Source organism: Talpa occidentalis, unplaced genomic scaffold, assembly GCF_014898055.3.
Source record: "Talpa occidentalis isolate TD23 unplaced genomic scaffold, MPIMG_talOcc4v2.1 talOcc4.10, whole genome shotgun sequence".
NCBI lineage: Eukaryota > Metazoa > Chordata > Mammalia > Eulipotyphla > Talpidae > Talpa > Talpa occidentalis.
This window is the reverse complement of record NW_023600993.1, coordinates 61,237,139-61,251,980: the sequence shown is the minus strand read 5'-3', so window position 1 is coordinate 61,251,980 and position 14,842 is coordinate 61,237,139. Positions and strand designations below refer to the sequence as shown.

Below are 14,842 nucleotides of genomic sequence, written 5' to 3'. Positions count from 1 at the left end.
GTGGTTACTGAACACTTGAAGTGTGGTTAGTACGATTGAAAAATAAATGTCTAATTTTAATTAAATTTAAATAACCACGTGTAGTAGTGGCTATCATAGTAGATGGAAAAGTAGAGTAAGCTAAAAAGGAGGGCCATGCATTTATCTTCAGTCACAACATCTCCTGGGTTTTTAAAAAATTCTCCCTGAGGGTCTATTTTGTGCCAAGTATGCTTTTGGATGCTATTGTTTTTATGTTCGTGTCTATGAGTCCCTATCAGGTTATTTCTAAGGACTCTGCTGTTGGTGTTTGTTTACCAATTCAGTCCCATATGGTATAAGGAAGAAAATACTGGTTGGGAATTGACACAGGCTGTGGAACCTTGAACTTCCATCTAAGGTCACTCATGAAATCAAGAGGTAGAAACTGCATGTTCTTCCATCTTGGCCTTTTTATGATCCTATTTGAGAGAAGACCTGGTATCTACCAGCCAGATGGCAGTCAAGGAATTATAACAGGATTTTCAATTTTCTTGAAAAAAAAAAAAAAAAAGACCAATCTGCACAGTGAATCAAAGGTGGAGGGTGCATTGGCCCATGGTGAAGAACTACTATGGCCATGCCACACCTGCTATGACCCAAGAAGTGGGGGTGCTTATGACTCACAAAATGTCTTGTATGGACTATATTAGAGGATCAGAAGTCCAAAAAATGACGACAGTTCATGTTTATAATTCCACCTGATTCCTTGCCCAGGAAAACCACATAGAAACTCCCAGCTATGAACTCTTGGCCCAGTGTTCTTTCCCCATATGATATGAGATTCACTGTTCTGGGCACAAGGGGAGACTAAATGCAAGTGAGCAATTTTCATAACTTCTGTGAAGCTCTCAGTTCAGGATTATTAAATTGATTCAAATGATACTCACCAGTGTCTTCTCTGTGCTAAGATCCAAGAGTATGATGATGCACTCTCATCAGGAGTTTGTAATATTATGTGTGTGTATATATATATATACATTCTAAAAACTCTTTATGTCGCAAAATCACTTTCATATGCACGAGTGAATGATGAAGGCTTTACATGTTCTGAATGCCAATTTACTGGATACTAGGTGCAATCTCAGGTTTTCATGCTTATATAAACTGTGGGAAGTGAAATGAATAATATTCTTTCATAATCCAGCACCTCTCATTTGTGTTCTGGGCACCCTGCTCTCTGGGTCTACACTGGAATCTGCCACTTGGGGAGGAGCTCCCAGCCCCTGCCCTCAGTGGTTTAATGTGTGGCTCAGGAGATGATGGGTAGGATGCAAGAAGATGAGGTTTACGTGTCAGTACAGATGTCTAATGGTTTCTGTTTTATTTCTCTTTCTTCCAGGACTGATCACTGACTACAGGGTAAGTGGGAGATTTGTCTGGAGGAATCCCAAGTCTGTGGTAATCCAAAATGCAGATGCAGAGCTGGGAGCTGTTCCAGCTGTCATGCTGGAAGACACCTTCTAGCGAGTTATAACTAGCACATGAGACAGGGCAGGGGCAACTCTGTTGGGCCTTTCAACTGCAGTATAAGGAAAAAAAGTGGTCTACAGTCCTCAAGATGGGGCAGGAACTTGTGTACTCTGACTCCTCAGGGAGTAAAGGTGCTGGCCTTCTGTCTGAGATGTGACTGTGTGTGGGGAGCTGGCACCCTGAGGGGAGTGGGAGAATCAAGAGTCAGGACATAAGAAGTTCTGAGATGACAGGCCCAATCTAACTGGACGTTCAAAGGAACTGCCATTCCCAAAAGACCTGAGACATCTCCTTCACTCCGATGACTGTTTTTGTCCTAAGGGAAGCTCCAACTCCTCTGCTGGTCGTCTGCTGTTCCAGCTTCTTCCTTATGCCATTTCTCGTTCCTTGTGATAGGAAGTCCCAGCATTATACGCAGGCAGTGTATAAGATATACGTGAGATATGGACAGCTGTCCTCTGGCCCATTTGTTGCTGTCTGGGAGAATGTAGCAGCTGCCCCCTTGACATCCACCTAGTTTGTGAGGTCTTCTTGGATAGTTACACTATTCTGCTGCACCCCTAGAAAGAACACAGGGGCAGCACAGTATATCTCAGCAAATATTTCAGGGTTCATCCAAGAACAAATGGACATATTTTATGAAGGATTGAATGAAGAAATTGGTGAGATTATTTGGAAGCATCGGGTCTCCTACAAAACGAATGTAAATATGTTAGTCCTCAGAATATCATTGCCACAAAGTAGGAGAGGTCACAGTGAATCACCAACAGGAATGAAACAGGCGTGGAGGAACCTAGCTTTGAGTCTTGGGTGTGCACAGAGTCTGGGGCACCAGTCTGGTGTTATGAATGTTGTTCCCTCCCTCCCCTTCTCATAGACACAAGTGTCACCTGCCTCCCACAGCCCCATCCCTCTGCCACCGACCAGATTGCAGGCAGATTTACTGCTGTTTTAGTTAGGAGGTAGTAACATTGTGCCCTTTCTGATGTGCTTTTATGCACTTCTGGAGCTCTTTTGTGGTTTCCACCTACACAGTGAATGTTGGGTAGCTGTCTTTCAGTGCAGGCTCTTCCCTTGGGAAGAAACACTACATTCGGTGTGGGGAAGAAAGATTACATAGACATCGTTTTGTCCAAAGTTGAACATAAGGTTGGACATCATTTTGTCTAAGGTTGGAAACCAATCACTGTTTCAGACTAGGGAAGAGACCCCCAAGATTTGGGGCAGGGAGTGTGGGCTGAAAGAAACTGCAGGTCCACCAGGACTGATGCCCGTTAGCGGATGCAGGCATAAGGACAGTCGTAGCGCCAAGCAGAAAGGTGGGACACCAGCTTTGGCAAAGGAGCTTTGCATTGTTTATGTTTGTGAACAGTAGACTGAAGACAGAAACTTAATGCCATTTGCCAGCAATTTACCTGGCCTTGGGTAAAGTGGGAATCATTATAGATGTGGAAACAGAGGTTTGCAGAATCTAAAGAATTTGCTGAACCTAATTAAAACACACAACCAAGAACTTTGGTCTAAAGCACTTAATGTGGCATCTGTACTGAGCAATGCTAGAGAGCCTTGCTTAGTTAGTTAGTTACCTGTTTAGTGAGTTAGTGTGGCGATTATAGATTTCTCTTTTTGAATTTCCAAAAATGGAAGTTAGATTAATTTTACTGAAGATCTCCTAACAACTTGCACATTCAAAGACAACAAATAAATTTCTGCTAAATAAAAGGTAGCTCTGTGCCAGTGGGTGCCATTTGGACTCTACCGCATTTGGGCTCTGTGGCACTGGATGAGTCCCACAACCTCTCCCTGTCCATTTTCTCTTCAGTAAAATGAACCTTGCTTCACAGAGTTGTCACCAAAAGTGGCAACTCCACCTAGTGCAGTGCCTGGGGTAAACAGAGGCACCTGTGCTGATGCCTCCTTTTTGGAACCCTGGTGCTTTAACTGCAGTTCAGAAGTGGCATGCTTTTGGTGGAGCCCAACCCCCAGCATGTTATTACCCCGTGCCCACCCTGCACAGACAGTCCTGGGTGAGGGCTCTGCTTCCCAAAGGAAGCCTGTGTCTCAGCCCTGCTCTGTGGAGAGGGACCAGGAATAGGAGAGAAAGAGAGAGTCACCCTCTGCATCTCCTTTATAAGCTCTGAAAGAATGTGAATAATTAAGGGCCTCCTCTGGTGGCGCAGCAGTTGAGCACTGGGCTGCGAGGCTGCCCGCAGCCTCTGCAGCGCCGGTCCGTTCCCCCGCCACCTGCGAGGAGGGTCCCACAAACAAACAAACAAAAAAGAATATGAATATTTTAAAAAAAATCATAATAGCACTTTTTTTTTTTGGCCCAAAATGGCCCCAGTGTCCTTCCCATGGGTCATCCTTTGCCTGCATCAGTACATTTATGACCATGGGAAAGGCAAGAGATGGAGAAGCTCAGTAGACAAATACAGAAAAATATGGGAAAGCTTATTTGAGAACCAACCTATTGTCTGATGTCTTGTCTGGTGAGAGGGTGGGCAGGTTCCATGGACATCGATGGGGCAGGAGAGAAAAGTGCTCTAAAATTTGGTGCCAAGACATCACAGGAAATGTGCAGTACAGGATGTGGGTTTCTGTTCCTTCTTCCTTCTTCCCTGGAGGCAGAGAAGCCACTGAAAGGCCTTTCCCACTTCGGCTGGGCTGTAAGGGCCCCAGGAGCAGGGCCATGCCCTCCCCGTCTGTCACCATGCGTCATGAGTCCCGCCGTGGCTCTACAAGCCTCCCTGGGTGAACACAGGGAACACCAGTGCTCCCATGTCCCCATCTGTTCCTGAGCTTTGCAAAGAAAACCACGGCGCTGTTGGCTTTGCCACCTACCCAGTCATGGCAGCTGGAGGGGGTGACCGTCAGGAAACTTAGGCTGCCTCCAAGAGAAACAAAAGTTGAAAAGGAAACCTGCTCTAACATTCCTCACTCAGGCCTCCTCTGCATTTTATTTCAGCACTGGCAGTTACCGCTGGGTCGAAGATTCCGTTCTTTGAAGATGTGGTTTGTTTTCCGGATGTATGGAGTCAAGGGCCTGCAGGCCTATATCCGCAAGGTGACTTGCTTTTGTTGTTTATCTGGGGAATACCAGAGGCTTCTTGGGGGCATCTAGAAGAGAATTAAGATGTTTTGATAAACAATAGTGGTAAAGGTTGGCTTGGACTATTTGGAGAGACGTGGTCAGTGCCCAGCTGTGAAACCTTTAGATGCTTCCATGGATAGTGCAGGTCATGATCTCTGGGAGATGGAGACAGCATTAACATTGCAGAACTGGTACTTGACCCACACCTCACAGTAGCAAGGACCAGGCAACAGCGACAATACTGGGCACACAACACGCTTTTCTCCAGCAAAGGAGAGTCTTTGTGTTGTGTGGCAGTGGGTGTCCTGTAGCTCTGTGGTTTTCAAACAAGCCCCCAACTTTGAGTGTGTATATTGCTGGTCTCCTAAGGGTCCCAGCAGTCTCTGTGAATGTGCTAGCTGTGATGAACATTAACATTTGAGAACTGGGGGGGCCTCCCCGGTGGCCTAGGGGTTAGTCTCAGTGCTACACTATGGCCTGAGTTTGATCCCTGGCCAGAGAGCTACCCACATATGGCACAGCAGACCCCTCCTGTCTTGCCCACTGCTCCTCTTCCCAATGTATTTCAGTAGATCTGCCTGTTCTTCTCCCCACTCTGTCTCTGCTGAATCCTCTCAACTCCTGTACCTCTGGCCTACACCCCAGTTCTTCTACACATTAAAAAAAAAGAACTGCCAATCTATTCCAGGCCCGATCACCTGCTGTTTTTTTTTTTTTTTTTTTTCCTGAGTTGAAGAAACTGTGGCCTAAATATGGACTGGAACTTGCCCAGGACCACCGATTTATCTGCAAAGACCCCTGATTTCCAGTGATAGCTCCCATTCTCATTCTTCCTCAGCTGTGGCACATCTCGGTGGCCAGAGGTCCTCAAGTTTCACAGGAACAGGGCATGACTTGATTTCTAACTCCAGTAACAGTAACTTAGCTAGCCCTTCATTTTCTGTCCTAGTACTGAAGCTGTGCAGCTGTGGGCAGGGAAAAATGTCCTCAGGACCCTTCTCTGTGACAGAGCAGGGGGCAAGGCATCAATCTGCAAGCGTTGACTCAGCCATTCCAGATGCCACAGCTGGCCGGTGCCTGCCTTCCAAGACTGTTGTGATAAATGTGGGATTGTAAAGCACTGTGAGAGTCTCTTTGGGAATAGAACTAGAAAAGAAGTGTGTGTATGGATTTATGGATAAAAGATCCTCCTTTTCCTACTGTAGAACATTGTCATGAGGGAAGATTAAGCTTCTTTGCAGAAAAAAGAAAAACTAGTGGTTTATCTCTGCATAGTGATTTCAGCTTTAAGTTCAGGGACAACTGGGTGTGACTGAGCTGTTTTATGTTAAAAATACTCCATGCCTCACTCTGAGTGGGGTTGCACTCCTGTGTGGGTGCTGGATGATCAAAGCCTATCCTTCTGCGGCTGTGTGTCTCCCTGGGCAAGTGCTGCGGCCCCAACCTGGCTGGGGAATCATAGGCCAAACCAAAGGCTTTGGCTCCCTCTAGTGGCAGAGGGTTTGTTATGTGAATGAAACTGCTTAAAAAGGAGGGTTCAGTCCCGGCAAGGCTTCTAGCAATGGAACTTCTGCTCAGACACTCCGTGAGTACCTTACAAGTGACAGTACATGCAGGATTCCTGGGCTTAAAATTAGCAATACATGTGCCTGGACTAGGGAGAGCTTGTTCTCAGATCACAACCTGTAAGAATCAGCTTTTGAGCTCCGTGAACATTTAGAAATCAAATATGTTAGCTTATTCCCTGAGAGAAGGCAGTTTTCTAGTATGACATTTCATTTCCATAAGGTGACAAAATGTAGAATAATAATTATAGAAACTTTAGAGCTGAAGATGGGAGTTAGGACAACACAGTAGACTCACAGCCTCGGTTTCCTTACCTGCAAAATGGGTATAACGGTGTAGACGGTTGTGAGGATGACATGATGGCAGAGTCCTCAGTCCTCAGCCAGCACTCCACAGATGTCACTGTGGGCTCCTTCACAAATGTTAGCTTCTGTCTTTTCCAGAATGTTCAAATACATCTTCACATTGTTTATTCTAAAATTAGAATAGATGGTTTTGGAGCAATAAAAACAGTTCCCTAAACAAAAGAAAATGGTACTTGGTGTTTTCCTGAAGAACATGGCCTTTCCCCATGGTAATGAATTTTTTTTCAACCTGTGTGGTAACAGCTGGTAAGTGGTGACATAAACATTTGGAAATAGCTAAAAGCATATAAATGAATTATAGATATGCAGCCTAATAAGGTTTTCTAGATGGTTAAGTTGAGAATTAAGTGGAGATGAGACACTCAGATGGATTTTCTTCTTTCCCCTCAAGCATGTCCAGCTGTCTCACGAGTTTGAGTCTTTGGTGCAGCAGGATCCCCGCTTTGAAATCTGCGCAGAAGTCACGCTGGGGCTGGTCTGCTTTCGGCTAAAGGTAGGGTTGAGTCGATTCCACTCGTCTTCATTTTCTTTCTAATAAAGTAGTAATTATCCTTCATGACCTCTGTGTTCAAAACATGCATCCGCCCCTGTAGTGGCAGGATGGCCACAGGGCAGTTTATCTATGATCCGGCAGATGGGTAAAGGAGAGTCTTGGAGCCCTCAACGGCTTTCTCAGGCTTTCATTGAGCTTTACATGTAGTGTGGCAAACAGGTATACTGCAAGCAGGGATGCTGGGGGGCCAGGAAGCCACTCCCTCTCTTCTGGCTTTCTTTCTTCCTATCTCTATCCTGCCTCTCTCCTGCTTCTCCTTCTCTCAGTGACTGTCTCAATACTCCTCCCATGGCCCATAGAAGTAAACAACACAACAATGTAACAACTGTAGGTACCCATCAGGCAGGGCAATCCTAATGGTGGGAGAGCAGAAAAGCCTGAAAAAACATTTACCCTACAGCCCCCCCCCCCAACCAGAGACAAAACACCTGGTCTGCATTTCCAGTATGTTCTCCAAGCTTCCTGGTCTTGACCCCACTCAACTCCTAACTATGTCCTGCAAACATTCACTTTCTCTGTGTCCTCTTCACTGTTCCCTGGGTGTCCTCTGAAACTTCTTGTTCATGTAGTTCCTTGATCCTCATTTCCTTCATCCATACATCTCTGCACTGGAATACTCTGGCCTGTATCCTCTGGCCTGAGTATCAACCCTATGGACCAGAATCAGCATCATTTGGGAGAGAGTAAGAAATGCCGATCTCAGGCCCCAGCCCAGAAACACTGTCTGTACCCGAACAGCCCCCTTCCAGGTGGTTGAGGAGGCTGCTCCATGGCTGCCTCATGACTGGTGTGATCGCTCTGTGAGAGGAGTCAGGAGGGCTGAGGGCCAACTTTGTGGGATCCTTGACTGAGTTTATTAAAAGGGCCTCAGGCCGTGCAGCACATGTGTCATTTACAAATTACCTTGTGTAAATGAGGCTGGACTACAGCCTTTTGCCGTGACTTCATTCTAGTCAACTTTGCTTTCACAGAATCTCCCTTTTCTACACGGCCCCTGTTTAAATCCAAGAAGGGCATGGGGAAAGGTGGCAATGACTCAGGTGCACGGTCAAGGTGTTGCCAATAGAAATATGGCTCCTCTTACCATGCCCTGCCCTCATGATTCTCAGAGCCTTTAGGTGATGACAACCAGTTACAGAAAAGCCTAGAAGCAATACACAGAGAGAGTAGAATTCATACATCTAGCTGGCAGTATGGTAGGGGTGGGGGTGTACCAGCTCTCTCAGCTTAAAGAAGGGAGAACTGAGGGATGTGTGGAGAGGCACAGAAAAGGGGTGCTCTGGGCAGACACGGGAAGTAGCCTCAAATCCTGTTGTCCCAATGCCTGTGCCATGGCACCACCCAATGTAGTCATTCTCTCAGCATTATTTGACATCCTGCTTAGCCATGTTTGCCCTCAAGCAGTTGTTTTGCTTTTGTTTTTACTACCAGTGCTTTTACTACTGAAATGAAAGTCTGTAGGACTTCCATTTAAAATTTTAACAGTTAAATTGAGATACTGTTTCCCTAACACATACTTTGTCTGTTTAAAGTGTACATTTTAGTATACCTGTCTATCCATGGGCTTGAGCTTGCATAGACTGTAAATTGAATTTTAGAGCATCTTTGTCTACTACAAAAGAAACCTTTTGCCCATTTCAGTCCCCCACTGTCTGTTTTTGGTCTTTGTTTCTTCTGGGCCATGTTATAAATGGGCTCATAACTGTGTTGCCTTTTGCAACAGGCTTCTTTTGTTAAGCATGTCAAGGTGAAACTTTTATTTTCTTCTTGTAATTTATGATGACGCCAAACCCACATGTATGTAGTCTCTGTCCACTCCCGTGTGAGATGGTGAGTCATATTCTTAAGTCCAAGTTTCTCTTCGGCTAATGCAAGTGTTCCGTTGTGGAACAATGTGGCTTCCAGTACATGAAGGAGGCATGTTACTCAGACAGCACTGATCACTTTCCTGCCTCCACAACAACCATCTTGTCATTGTGGGTCTCTGTCCCACTGCTCTTGGTCTGGGAGTCTGGAGTCCTCTCTGTCATTGGTCACTTCAACATGAATTCTATTTAACATAAAGCAGTTATACTGTTGGTGTTGCATATTTAATTCCCTTTCACTTCACCCTCATCTCAGCCAGTCCTGTGATGTCTCCTGTAGCTCACTTTGCTCTTAAGCTGAGTCTTTCTGCTATAGTTCAATACCCTTCATATCATAATTTCTGCCTCCTCTAGCATTCTGCCAGAATAGGATGAGCTTTATCTAGTCCTGACTTATATCAGCAGTTTCTCAACTGCCTTTGGCCCTGTTGCTAGCAGCAATGGGAACCCCACCCACCAATGGGAACCCCACCCAGTGTTCCAGAAGAGGGCTGAGTGGTCGGCACAGGTCTAAGGTCCAGTACCAGCGTCATGCAGAACTGGACTCCCCTCCCCCCTTCCTTCCTGCCTCTTATCTCTCAAGACAGAGTGAGAACAATGAATAGTCCAGTCTTGTGAATGTTGTGTGAGCAAAGATGCAAGGCCACACTTCCAGCCCACTTCTACTTTTGACTATGTACCTCACAGAGGATGGAGGCACTGCATGGCAACCAAAAAAAAAAAAAAAAAATGATAGAGAGGAAAGAAATGGGAGAATGGACTGTCTAGGGAAGCAGCACCCAGGCAGGAAAGGAATGGCTTTCTATTTTCTGTCTGACACAAACATGTCTTTCATCTCTTTGCTCCTACCCCAGGCTGGAGGGAGGAAGGGGAAGTCCACCAGTGACCCCTTGGTGCTACAGCTCATGGCAGTTTTTCCAGACTCTAGTGATATGCTTTGCTATGTTTTTTTTTTTTTTAAAGATTTATTTATTTATGCATACAGGAGCTAGGGTACAGGCCAGAGATTCAGGGGGTGAGAGGATTCATCAGAGGCAGAGTGGGGAACAGAACAGGCAGACTGACTGAAATACACTGCTGGGTTTCGCCCACTTAGCGAAACCTGTTGGGAGATCTAGATCTAGCAGTGGGCAAGACAGGAGAGGTCTGCTGTGCCATGTAGATAGCTCCCTGGCCAAGGAGGGATCGAACTTGTGCTGCAGAGGCTGCAGATTGCTTCAAAGTGTGTTGCTTAACCCCTTGCGCCACCAGGGAGGCCCTGCTTTGCTATGTTGTTGAGACTTTCTTCACTATGTTTCAGTGAGGACTCAGAGACCCTTCACAAGTACATTAGAAACTCCAGTTCTGTTTAAGTTCATCAACTTACAGATAACATACCTAGGAATCTTCATTCTATACAAAAAAATACCTAGACCATAGAAGTGTCCTCTGACTGCATGGTAGAACATAAAGAAATTATCTTCTCGGGAGAACCGCAGTCTCTTGAGCCACATCGTAGTATCTAGGTGAACTGTTCACCTCTGTAAATGAAAGACAAGTGGCAATCTAGCTTCTTTTTTTGGTATGTTGCAGAGTTGCCAAACTCAAGTCTCAGTTTGTGATGAGTGGAATTTGGAATCTTCAGTAATCTGACCGTGTATCCTCTGAATGCCTTCAGGGTTCCAACAAACTGAATGAAGCTCTTCTGGAAAAAATAAATAGTGCCAAAAAAATCCACTTGGTCCCCTGTCACCTCAGAGACAAATTTGTGCTGCGTTTTGCCATCTGCTCCCGCACCGTGGAGACTACCCACGTGCAGCTTGCCTGGGAACACATCAGAGAGCTGGCGACAGACCTGCTTCTGGCAGAACAGGAGCAAAAGTGAGCCACCACAGGTAAGTGCTACCTCCTGTGCCTCAAGACTGCAGGACTCATGGCCTCCAAAAAGAGGAAGACTGAACCTTTTCCTGTGCAGTAGAGGAAATGTTTGGACTTCACATGTGTGAAGATTTATCCTGTAGGTTATGGAAACCCTGAAGCCATCAGTATTAACTTATAAGAAACACATGGAAACAATGCAGGATTGGCAACTGGGGGGGTCTTTAAAATGACGTCTAGAGGAGCCATGATGATCTTAAAATCCTCTTTATTAGATTATCATAAGAATGCCATCCCCACTGGAGTTTGTCAACTTTCTTCCACTCTCTATTTCTGTCTTTTTGCCCCATGTTGGGGGAGATGGGTGGTAGATGAGGCTCTATGAACTTTCCAACCTCTTTTTCACACCCTTTGCCCACTTAGCAAAACCTGTTGGGAGATCTAGACCCTAAGTTTTTTATGTAATTAATTTTACTGATTGCATACAGTTTTATCTTTTCTACTCTGAATTTTAACTGTAAATACCTGAATTACTATAGTGCTCAAAAAATCAAAAGTTAGAAATTGTGTTTTACTTATGGGTGGTCTATCCATAACTTCTGGTTGGCGAGGAGAACAATCTATGTTCTTTGTCAAAGCTTGTCCTGACCTACCAGGTCTTTTACCTGCTATGGCCTTTCTAAAAGGCCCATTGTTCACATGCTGGGAAGCAACCCTGCCCAGAGCCAACTCCCAATCAGTTTCATGAGCATCTCTGGAAGGCACTAGGGAGAGGTTCCTTTTTTCAAATCATTCTGTTTCTCTGAGCTAAGAATGCATGTGGATGTGGGGAGAGAACTGCTAGAAGATACACACAAAGCAAAAACATACTAGGTGAACACTCCTGATGAACATTTCTGCAACCTTATGTTTGCATGTATTTCATCAGGAGGTACCATAGCATAGGCTCCTATTTCCATCTGTCCACAGTAACAGAGTAGCTTTGAAACATTATCAGAGGGACTACCTGGTGGCACAAGGGGCTAAGTCGCAGCACTATGAAGCTATCCGCAGCCACTGCAGCACAAGCTCGATCCCCAGTCAGGGAGATGACCCACACGGCACAACAGATCGCTCCTATCTCACTTGCTACTCCCCTCAGCAGTGTATTTCAGCAGATCCGCCTGTTCTGCTCCCCACTGTTTATGGTGAATCCTCTTACCCCCACACCTTTGGCCTGTACCTCAGTTCTTGTATGCATAAATAAATAAATCTTTAAAAAATTTATCAGAAAGGAGGGCATGAGTCTGAAATAAGTCACAGTAACTGTAGCATCATTATGCTTATTATTTTTTTTTTAAGATTTATTTATTTATTTATACAAGCACTGGGTACAGTCAGAAGTGCAGGAGGGTGAGAGAATCCACCAGAGCCAGAGCAGGGAACAGAACAGGCAGACCGACTGAAATACACTGCTGAGGGGAGCAGCGGGCACAGGAGAAGTCTGCACACCATGTGGGACCCTTGCTGGTGGCCGGGGATTGAGCCGGCGCTGCAGAGGCTGCAGGCATCTTTGTAGCCCAGGGCTCAACCACTGCGCCACCAGGGAGGCCCCATTATGCTTATTATTAATTCAAAAGGCAAGAGCGTGATTAAACATTTTTTTAATATAAAAGGTATAATAGAAATCATAATGAATGTATATTGTTTTGGCTAGATAAATTAGAGCAATGAAAATCTTAATACCTTGGTTTTTACTTCTGTGTATATGAGGTTATCATGTCAAATGATATGGTCATAGAGCTATGGTCATAGCTCTAGGAGAAAGAAGGAACTATTCCTATTTTCCAGAAAGTAGGACACTATGCTTCTTGATAAAATTAAATCCGATACTGTCAAAATACTAGCAAGATCTACCTGTGTGGATCTTATTATTTATTACTAATAATAAATTGTGATAAATAACTATAAAAATAAAATAAAATGTATCATGAGGGAATTTAGAGAAGCACTACAAAGAAGTTTCTTACAGCTCAAACCCTTTCACCTTGCACGTTGTCTCCATCTCACCAAATGAAAACTATATTCCTTCATTGTATTCAAATAAGAAGTGTTTTGGAGTTCTAAGACCAAATGTCCAATGTTCACACCTACAAATAATGCTCAGGACACCAGTTGGCTCTCCTACAATTCAATTCAGTCTTAACATTTCTGCCTGAAGGGTAGCGTCAGACCCCACAGGTTAAGGGCTCTGTTTCACAAGATAGCTCCCACCTCACATCACACACCAATCACAGGTTCAGATTGTCATCTGTGCTTCTGACCAATTGGCTAGAGACCTGGAGATCCCACAACTCCCTCGTTGGGGTCAGTTAATTTGCTAGAGGTTCATAGAACTCAGAGAAACATTTTAATCACTAGTTAACTGGGTATTTTAATAAAAGCAAGTAGTTCAGAAACAACCATATGTATAAAGCATGGGGCAAAGTTAAGTAGGTTCCATGCCCTCCCCAGGTGTGCCATTCTCTCCCAAACCTCTGCATGTTCAGTAACCTGGAAACTCTGAACTTGTCCCTTTGGATGTTATGGAGACTTTATGTCATAGGCATGATTAACTCACTGGCTTTTCAATAACTCTTACATGCCCCCTGCACCCCAAGCCAGGGAATGGAACTGAAAGTTGTAATTCTCTAATTGCCTTGTTGGTTCCCCTCACAACAAGCCCTATCTCAGTTGATCTACATGTCACCTCATTGACATAATGGTAGACACATTTGTTATACTCAGCAAATTCCTGGGTTTGATCTGGTTAGTGCATCTTCAACCACCTGCTTAAAAATGCAGGACAGGACCCAAAAGCAGACAATGAAGGGAAACAATAACAGGATTTATTTACACAAGGAGAAAAGGGAGAGCCGAGAGAGAAAATAAGAGAGTAATTACGGGCAGTTCCATGGCCAGATGCAGTCTGACCTATCCCAGATAACGTCAGCTGAGCAGAAATCTAGAAGGACAAGCTGAAGCCCTATGTGATAAACTGGAAGCTTCTTCACAGACACCCCCCACTATCCACTTAACTACCTATAGCCTCAACTGCTTAACTGTCAAAGCCCCGGCAGTTTACTACGAAACACACACACACACACACACCAGAAAAGAAAAATGCCACACACACACACAACAATCACCTCAGCTTGTCCCATCTCTCATCAGCCCCCTCTCAGGGGGTGGAGTTTGGAGGGCTCCACCTTCTACATGGACTTGGCTTTGAGCACCTCCCACTGACTCTGACATTGCTGCTCACTGTTCCTTGTACACAAGGATTTTAGGAGTTATGAGTCAGGAGCTATGTCTCAAGGACATATGATTATATATTTCTTATAAATCACAATATTGCAAAAAGTATTTGAAAATTCTGATAGTTAATTTTTTTAATACACCCATATGTTCATGTTTTTTTTTTGTCCTTTGTAGAGATTGAAAGTTAAAAAGAAGTGTATCTGAAAACGAGAATGACAGAAAAGTTAATGTCATCCTGACTCCATGGACCCCGCCTGTATGTGGCCACATGTTTCTTCCTCTATAGTCATCCAGAAGCTGTGATTACATCCATTAAGCCACTCATCAATGAAGAAGTATTATTTGCTACATAAAAAGTTAGTCCAGTGGATATAGCTTTTATTCATTATTTGGCTGTGATTATCGATGGTTAAAAAAATCATACTTTATCATGCTTTTAAAGCAGTGAGTGCTATGGGAAAAGCTTATTGAAATATTCCCTAGGGCAATCTGTGATTATGAGATTATACCTATGACCCTTAGATTGTTTAGTGTGACTTAATGCTTAATAAACAATCTGAAGTGCAATGATAATTATGTCTGATAAGCCTCCTGTTCTAATTATACCAAAATGATTGTTGTACAATGGGCTTAGACATTCAGAATAACCAGAGATATGGCATCCTTGAATTTTTTTTTTTAAAGATTTATTTTTATTTATTTATACAAGCACTGGGTACAGTCAGAAGTAGGGAGGGTGAGAGAATTCACCAGAGCCAGAGTGGGGAACAGAACA

General features: G+C 44.4%; 1 protein-coding gene across 1 annotated transcript in view; it reads left to right on the top strand.

Annotated features, from left to right (window-relative positions):
- The window catches only part of DDC (dopa decarboxylase), a 112,022-nt gene extending 97,405 nt beyond the window's left edge, over positions 1 to 14,617 (top strand). Inside the window, 5 exon segments of the mRNA XM_054695867.1 lie at positions 1,361 to 1,380; positions 4,457 to 4,555; positions 6,905 to 7,006; positions 10,589 to 10,805; positions 14,242 to 14,617. Coding sequence (XP_054551842.1) covers positions 1,361 to 1,380; positions 4,457 to 4,555; positions 6,905 to 7,006; positions 10,589 to 10,795 — 428 coding nt within the window. The 3' untranslated portion in view covers positions 10,796 to 10,805; positions 14,242 to 14,617.
- Positions 14,618 to 14,842: the final 225 nt, after the last annotated feature.